Genomic DNA, 8,654 nt, shown 5'->3' with positions numbered 1-8,654 from the left:
GCCTTACTGACCCTCACCCCTCCCTAAGAAGAAGACCTCGAAACTAAAATCAACTCTATTTATTTCGTTACCCTTAAACAATTAAGTACAATTCGTAAAAGTGTCAATTTTACAAATAAATAATTACCTGTACACATCTTGGACCCTAATGACAACAGTACGGCGTAATCTCTACAATATCAAATTTGCTGCTAAATCTCGGAAATAGTTAAAGTTCTAAGAGCTAATCGCTAATACCCGTCTCAAAGTAATCTATCACTACACAGCACTCTCATGCGGGGGTTTATTCATCACCACAATATCCGAGGGAAAAACGCACTTTTTCCGCCTCGCAAAAATTGGCGAGGGCGTCCTATCATCGACACTATTGCTCAACCCACTCAACAGGGGCAACCCCTCAGTTCTGGCAAAATACTCCCGGTTATCCCCCTCGCTCTCCAAAGGCCTCTTCCCTTTCGAGAGGATAGTTTTAATGGGAACTGCGGTGCTCGCAGGATGGGGAATAGGAGGCGGCTTCGGCACCTCCATCTGCTGCTTCTGCTTTTTCCCTTTGAACAGCCTCCACCTGATCGGGGGAGAGTAGTTCGCCTCGCAAATGGTATCCACGGTGATTACTTGGGGGTTGAAAGTTACGTTCTTGGTTGTGTCCGAAGGAGTGCGGCAGATGCTGCCTGAGTCTGCAGAGGACGCTGACTTGCTTTGATGGAACTGGATGGTCCGAGGCTCGTCATCAGATGCCAGGTCTATGGCCAGATTGGAGAGGATGTCAGGGTCTAATTCCTGAGGAGTGCCTGGAGACAGCAGCTGAAAGAAAAGGGTTATTTGCTTATTAATGTGTAAAATCGTCAAATCTGCTTAGAATTTATAGCGTTCCCTATTGCTAAACCTAGTGCTACCTCGTTTAAAATTTGTATTTTATTAGGAGTTCTTAAGTAGATTCATGTGTTCTGCTGGAACTTGCTTCAACAAATTTCTGCCCTAATTTTCAGGTCAGAGAAGTCCTGTTTAGGACAGGAATAATTAATCACAGTATTTAGGACCTCTACAAGAGGGTGTCCAGCACACTGTCCGACAGTTGAAATAAAATCGTCAGCTGAAAATGGTCAGTACCACTTAGTAATGAAGGGAGCTAAAATGTTTCAAGCAATATTTTCTGGAGAAAGCCCCGAGTTAGGTCCTCTTAATTAGATTCAGCTTCATATCATTAATTCACGCTTATAAACGTGATTTAGGACCATAACAACACATGCAAACAAATTACACGTATAAATTAGTGATATGAGGCTAGATAGTCCCGGCATTAGGTAAAAACGCTACAGTTTAAATTTTAAATGTATATATAACTGCAGCTTCATTTGCACAGATTCTAATCTTCACATGCACGTCGTATGGGGCCAACAACACGATTTTTGCGTAATCGCGTTTAATATTTGTAAAAAAGATGTAATTCAAGCGTTTTATAAGTGGAATTCCATTGCGCTGCTCACCAACAAATCCCAGTGCTCTAGAGATATTCATTTGAATGATTATTGAACACTAATATCCCATAATCAACCCGATTGGAAAAATACTAACCTGAGGGTAGACTGGCGTCGAGGGCGAGCTGATGAAATAAACAGGAGGAGGGCTGCCCTCCATCAGCAGCTCCTGGTGCATTTCCAAGATGTTAGGATCGGAACTGAAGAACTCCTTGCAACCTGCATGAGTCAACACATTATCCAGGATATCTTCAGCGGACTGAAAGTCGCTGCCGCTTGAAGTGCGTCCTTCAAAAGTACACCTGAAGGAAGAGACAAAACTTGAAGTATGTTGATGAAATTAATTAAAAATCAATGGGATTGAGTGGTGTCTAGAGCTCATAAACTTATTAAATTTCGTACTTAACTGCAAGATAATTGCCACAGACATAAGAACCTTGAAATAAAGCCTGGGACTGCTCAGATTCTCGGTTTTTATGGAAACTAATTTGCTGTTAAAATTATCTGCACATTAATATTTTAGCTCTTAGAAAACTCTGTGGCCCATTTAGAATTTCGTTTCAAGTTTGGTAGTAAAATTTGCTCGGCATTCTTCCTTTGACCAACACAGTTTATTTCCAGAAAAATTCATACGCACTCTACATTTAGGAAATCCTTGTTGCATCCTCCAGTTCCTTTGCTGGACTCTCCACAACATTTGTTGTTACTGGACGCTGACTCGAAGCTGACGTTGCTACTAGAAGAGCTTTCAGTGTTGTTATTGTTGTTGCTGCACAAAGGAAATTTCTTGCAGTTTTCGAAGTTTCTAACATTGCGTAGGTCGTCGGCGCAAGTACTGAGGTTGCCGATAATTTTAGGAGTGCGTCTCATTATCTTGAAATTTGAATATTGGATTCAGACCTAAAGAGTGAGGTTCATAGTGCTTACTTTGGGAGTTCTGCAAACCTCCACTATGACACTGGTGGCTACTAGGCTGGTTCTGGAACTGATGCTTGATAGTTCTGACATGCTCTCAGGGCTGGCTAATGGTGCCAGTCCTAACCAATCGTCGTAGATGAGGTCCACTTTTGGAACCAAATTGAGGCTTAGGCTTTTGGTGATGGATGGCGGCTCCTCGTACTGAGAATAGAATCGTTTCATACAAAAGAAGTCTGGCTTTAAAAACTCGACACTTGTTCATCCCACAACTTAATATCATAAATAGAATGTGGGAATCAAGAAAACTTCCAGAAAGGCCTGACAACGTTGGATTTCGATTATTAACAGTTAAGAACACAGCTAGCATTAAATCAACTAATGGTAATTTTCCATAAAAGCTACAAGCAAAATTTCCATATTTTTAATCGTTCTCCTAAACGATTTAAATCGATAATAAAGTACGACTTTGAAGCATCTTACCTTTGTCAAAGGCATCTGCCCGACATCAGAGCGGTTGCTCCTGAAGGACAAATTAAATCCAGATAAAGGCTGATGTATAGACAAAGGAGATGGGTGACTTTTCGTGGAAAAGTACCCGTTGGTAATGGACGAATTGCTTGATGGGCTTTGGAGGGACGTAAAACTAGTTTCCAGGAACATCTGATTCGGATTTGAAGCAGTCGAGTAGTAGTTTGTAGTGGCTGATTCACTCGTTGAAGATGATCGATGTGGTTTCTTGGGACCCATTGTTGTTACAACCTGGAAGAGACGCAGGTCAAATAATCCCAGATTGAGTGTCTAAAAGAGTTTTTAGGATAACATCCTCCTTACATTTTCAGGTAACATGCATAAAATAAAATAAACGTTACTTACAGGCTATCTAGGTTCACGATCATCTTTAAACAATGGGATATAGAACAAGTTCTTGCTGGGTACCCACTAGCTGTTAAACAATAAGAAAAACTAATCTAACTTAATAAAAACTTCAATCATAAACCAATTAAAATGGTGCCGAATCGTTTCGAGATTTTAAGCACGTTTGCGATAGGTGTGCGTTATAAAGCATTAATAAAACAAAATAAGAGTAATGAACAAAACGATGCATAAAGAACCGAATTAAAAAGCAGGTATTAAAAATCAAACAATCCGTAAATAAGCAACGTAAAACAAAGGGGAGCTAATAAAATTACCTGATGTCTGGCGGTGCGGGTCTGAGTTCGTAGGCCGACGTTTCGGCCCTGCGAAAACCCTGAGGATGTTGACGAGGCTTCCTGTCCACCTGTCACACACTGCCGATCAGACACCATATACGTCAAACACGACATGCTGGTGCAAGTTTCTCGTAAAAAATATTTGGGCAAAACATAAAAAAAAAGTATTTTTCGCTAATAGTGTTTTGTCTGTCCAAAAATAACGCCGCATCCTAAATAGTAATTAGTGCTCATTCCTGGCAGGACAGTCAGATGCTAATAAGCTCAAAGAAGAGGCTAATGAAAGAAAACACAAGTAACATGCATAAAAAAATATAATTTAAATATATTTAAAAAAATAAAGGTAAAAAGGTAACAAAGAAAAAGAAAAATTGGTGTTTCATGGCAAGCTTGAGATTACATAAATACTATGCAACAAAAATTTACTCAGCGGTTAACAATAAAAGTATATTTAATGCTAATTTCCCCCCCAAAAAAATCACAAGGAACCTCAAGAATGATTAACAGTAACATCTTATAGAAAAGCTAATTAAGACAGAAACCCATTTGAGCCACTTTTATATTAAAAACTACCATAGTAGAGTCCCAATGATGTAAAAAGAGCACCGGCACGTCATCGTTTTGAAAACATAATTAAATGCAGATATTATGACTATGACCACCAAACATATAATCACAGAATGTTCACTCAGTCGCGACACTTTGATCTGGTTAGATCAAAGTCGATAAAACCCAGAAAAGTTAAAAAAAAGTATTCATAATTCCGTTGTTTATTTGGCTTTTATCATCTGATAGCACTCAGTAAATAAGTTGTTTCTTTCATTGATTCTAGAGAGTGCATAAGGCAAGAAACAGGGCCAATCGAGTTATAAAGGAGATTTCCGGAAGTTTAGCCTTAGAGTTATCACTATTTCTATGATAATTATAAGTTCGGTGCTATGAAGTAGCGGTGTTCTTCTTATTCGGATTGTAGCAACTATACAGCGTTTTCCACTGACAGCACCAGGGCAATGTGAAGGTACTCCTAATCCTGATCTCGCCTTAATTTCACCTTCATGTCATCAGTGAAATAAACTCAAGACTTTAAAGATCTTAAGCTCGAGGCTTAAAACCTTTAAAGAGTAAACTACTATGTGCAATCCAAATTCAGTGGAAATCATTCAAAATGCAACAAAAGCCTCACCCTAGCACTAATCATAATTGAGCTCAGCACCGACGATTTCAGGCAGCACAAGGCTGAAATGCGGTATATGCGAACGTACCTTGTTGAGGGCTTCCAGGACCTTGTCTGGCATGTGGTCCTGGATCATGACGGGGGAAATCAACACCTCGTCGAAGTCGGTGTTGCCGGCCCAAAGGGCCTGGTAGACGGGTTCCTTTTTGGACAGTGCTTGCCTAAAATGAAACAATTAAGGCTTGGTCGTAAAGAAACACGTTTCATGGTGTTTTAAATTCTAATTGAAGATACATTCTCGTTGAAAATTTTTACTGGTAAACGAAACAAACCTTAGTTGACTGAGATTGACATTATGGGCGGAAAGTCTGGTTGCCCATCCCGAGGGGTTTTTTGTTTTCAAGTTCCGTTTAGTTCAGATTAGTTTAGATTAGTATAGTTACTAAGGGTCAAAATTCATAGCTAAAGGGTTATTAAAAATCTAAGCAAATCGGTAAAACTCGGACATTTGCTATTAATAAAATTGTCGAAACATTAACTAACTGGCTTGGCCGAATTATATAACATTATTCTTTTAACGAAATATACATCAACGCGACAATTTGGCCAAGAGAGAGTTTGCAAGTTTTGCTAAGTTCTTAAGTACTAAAACCGAGGGCTAACACACATGGGCGTACTACGGCTAAGAGGCAATTATCGGTTAAGGGACGATTATCGGGTAAGGGGCGATTATCGGCTAAGGGACGATTATCGGGTAAGGGGCGATTATCGGCTAAGGGACGATTATCGGGTAAGGGGCGATTATCGGCTAAGGGACGATTATCGGGTAAGGGGCGATTATCGGCTAAGGGACGATTATCGGGTAAGGGGCGATTATCGGCTAAGGGACGATTATCGGGTAAGGGGCGATTATCGGCTAAGGGGCAATTACCGGCTAAGGAGCAACTATCAGCTAAGGGGCGTTTATCGGCTAAGTGGAAATCATTAGCTAAAGGGGAATTATTGACTAAGGAGCAATTATGTGCTAAGGGGCAATTATCGATTAAGGGGCGATTATCGACTAAGGAGCGATTATGCACTAAGGAGCAATTATCGGCTAAGGGACAGTCGTCAGCTAATTTATTATCGATATCCTTAGTGCACCACAACTTAGATGAATAGATTGATTTTTTATTCAGGTGTTACAAGTGTACCGATTTAACCAAACTGGGATGTACTAGAACTCTAATTTTCTAATGAAAGTTTTATTATGCGGAGCAACTCAGCAGAATAATTGGTAACAAAATCCGGCCGGTAATATTACTAAAATATGGTAATGTACATAGGCGTAATATAGGGGCACATTACAGTCTTTTAAAAAAGAGCTGGGTTTATATAGCTTGACCCTTAATTAATGGTACATAATTACTGTTGATGATTGGTCAGGTGCAAGAAACCAAAAGTTTAGGGCCAGTGTGGAGGTTCCACAAAATTCCCGCCAAAAAAAGTTATGGACTAAATAATCATATTTGCACCACTCTGAATTTGCACACTGCTTCCTGCAAAAATAATCAACGACCTTTCTAACTACATCTAAGATTTATTGGTAAAGACTAATAATTTACGTGTTAATATCGATAAAAACGAGAGAGAACAATCGATTTGCTATTTTACAAGAGCAGTCATACTACCTAACTGCACCAGAAACGAGGAGCTACTGACTCTTCCCTTAACAATAAACATAGCAAAGAACTGTTATCAGGTCATCAGATGGCGCGGTTGCCACGTTGACTTTTTTGTCATAAGACGCGGGTCTTAACATTCTTGAATCAGGTCTTAACAGTTACATAATATATTTCTTATGTAATGAAACGAACTTATCTAATAAAACGCGGACTATTTTTTACATAAAAGCTACTTATGTATCCAAATTACTTTTAGACAAAGATAATTCTCGTAACGGGGTACGGGAAACGGTTAAGAATTTGGGAAATTATTGAAATGCTGACCAAAGTTTAACGAGAGCATAAAGTTCCTCTTAAGTTGGAAATAAATAGAGGTTTATTGGGAGTTCGTTGCCCCATTTCCATGGGAATTATCCCTTCGATAAATTTACCAGAGCTTTAATAACTTGGTCCGTAGCTATGGTTTTCTGGGAATGCAGGACCGTAATAGAGCGGGTGTAATTTGGCGTTAATAACCTGAACTAGAAATGCATGAGCAACGTGTTATAGCGGACGCTATATTACGGCACCTCTTTCCTGAGATACCTAGCTGTACTCATGGAGATATGTGCTGCTATAGTCCAATATTGGTAGTCACTCTGTGGTTCCGGGTACCTAAATGATGCTTGTTTAAAATAAACTAATGACCATTTTTAAAGCTCATGCTGGTCTACTTTCGAGCATATCTGGAATTTTTCAAATGGAAATGGCTAAAGAATCTTTATGTAGGAGACACAAAAAGTACCAACACAATTTTTGCTCGATCTAAATCTCAATACCGGCTATGGAGCTATAATTTGCATTATTTCAGTATATCTAAAGATATTTTACTCACGTCACAACATCGGACATGCAGGATCTTTTGGCGGCTAATTCACTACTTAACGAATTATAATTAAATACGAAACGAAAAAGTCCTAAATACATTTTCTGCACATTAAAAATCAACTTCCTATGAGGCCTTGAAATTTATCAACATTAACCACAACTAATGTTGTACTTCATTAACATGCATTTGTACGGGGGTCACTGAAAACCATAAAACTTTCTTTACCTCCATCTTTTTTCATACTTTTGTCTGTAAATTCAAAAAATAACATTAGAAGCTGATAATTCAGAGAGCAAATGAGAAAAATATCCTTTCGGAATGCATTTATGTGCCCAAAGTAAAAATGTTCCTATTTTTAGATCACAATAAAAAATCTGCGCAAATCGCCCTTATCCTCAATGAGGTCAAATTGGAGTAGACTAATAAATAAAGGCCTTAGCTAGTGCATTATCACACATTTCTTTAAAGTGATATTTGCAATCAATTGCAATCGAAATTTCAAGGAATAAGCCGGGAAATTATATGCTCATATTGGCCGACTTCAACAGAATCAACAATTGCGCAATTTTTCGAGTTAAAGAAACGCTACCTTTCAAAAAGAACCATTACAATTCTCATGTCATTTTTGCTCTGAATGTCGAACAGTTGTAAAATTCTTGTACAAGTGTTATTTCTGCTGAATGTTACCATTGACTTCGTTGGATAGAGCAAGCGAACATAGGAGAAATATGGATATTGAGAAATTGGGTTTGATTTTGGTCACAATTTAATTAAAATCACCATATTTTGACCAAAAACTGGTTTATCCAATTATTCTGGTTACTAAAAAACTGCTTTTTATAAGCATAGAACTTACTGTCCACTGGTTGGATGATGGCGCACCACGTGCACGATCCTCCCGGGAGGATAGAGGGGTTGGTGACTGGTGAGGGCTATGGAACTGTCTGAAGGATGAATCCCCATACATCTTGCATTCTCTTTGCTGCGCATGTACTCACACACTTCAGTCTCACCAGTGGACATTTCCACCGCTGAAGTTGGCTGAGAACAACCGCAGCATATGATACTGCAGGTTATAGTTTTCCACTATAAAAAAGTAAATTTTAAATTATTTAAACATTTGAAACCTCCTAAAGAAACTCTTCACCGTCCACAAGTCAATTGGACCTTGCCGGCCTTAAAACCTTCATTTTTCTCTTAGTCATCTTCTCGTCAGTGGTGCATTCAGAGGGGAGACTGGAACTGTCCGGACTCCCTTATATTCAACCACTTAAAGAAGTCAATAGTTACTTTAATATTATGACCTTTCCGGTCCCATGCCTTTCCTGGATCCACCACTGC

General features: G+C 39.0%; 1 protein-coding gene across 10 annotated transcripts in view; it reads right to left on the bottom strand.

Annotated features, from left to right (window-relative positions):
* Positions 1–44: 44 nt before the first annotated feature.
* inaE (inactivation no afterpotential E) overlaps positions 45–8,654 on the bottom strand; it is a 31,127-nt gene continuing 22,517 nt past the window's right edge. For 4 of the 10 annotated variants that reach the window (XM_066399634.1, XM_066399633.1, XM_066399638.1 and 1 more), the window contains 9 exons: positions 8,170–8,399; positions 7,539–7,562; positions 4,870–5,002; positions 3,587–3,685; positions 2,877–3,155; positions 2,406–2,597; positions 2,116–2,351; positions 1,576–1,780; positions 45–804 (listed from right to left, as the gene is read on the bottom strand). In XM_066399634.1, coding sequence (XP_066255731.1) covers positions 259–804; positions 1,576–1,780; positions 2,116–2,351; positions 2,406–2,597; positions 2,877–3,155; positions 3,587–3,685; positions 4,870–5,002; positions 7,539–7,562; positions 8,170–8,399 — 1,944 coding nt within the window. In that variant the 3' untranslated portion in view covers positions 45–258. The remainder of the gene's footprint in view (positions 805–1,575; positions 1,781–2,115; positions 2,352–2,405; positions 2,598–2,876; positions 3,156–3,586; positions 3,686–4,869; positions 5,003–7,538; positions 7,563–8,169; positions 8,400–8,654) is intronic. The other 6 variants (XM_066399637.1, XM_066399641.1, XM_066399635.1 and 3 more) reach the window with 3 other exon arrangements.

This window comes from Euwallacea similis, chromosome 19 (assembly GCF_039881205.1).
Source record: "Euwallacea similis isolate ESF13 chromosome 19, ESF131.1, whole genome shotgun sequence".
NCBI lineage: Eukaryota > Metazoa > Arthropoda > Insecta > Coleoptera > Curculionidae > Euwallacea > Euwallacea similis.
This window is presented reverse-complemented; position numbering and strand designations above follow the sequence as displayed.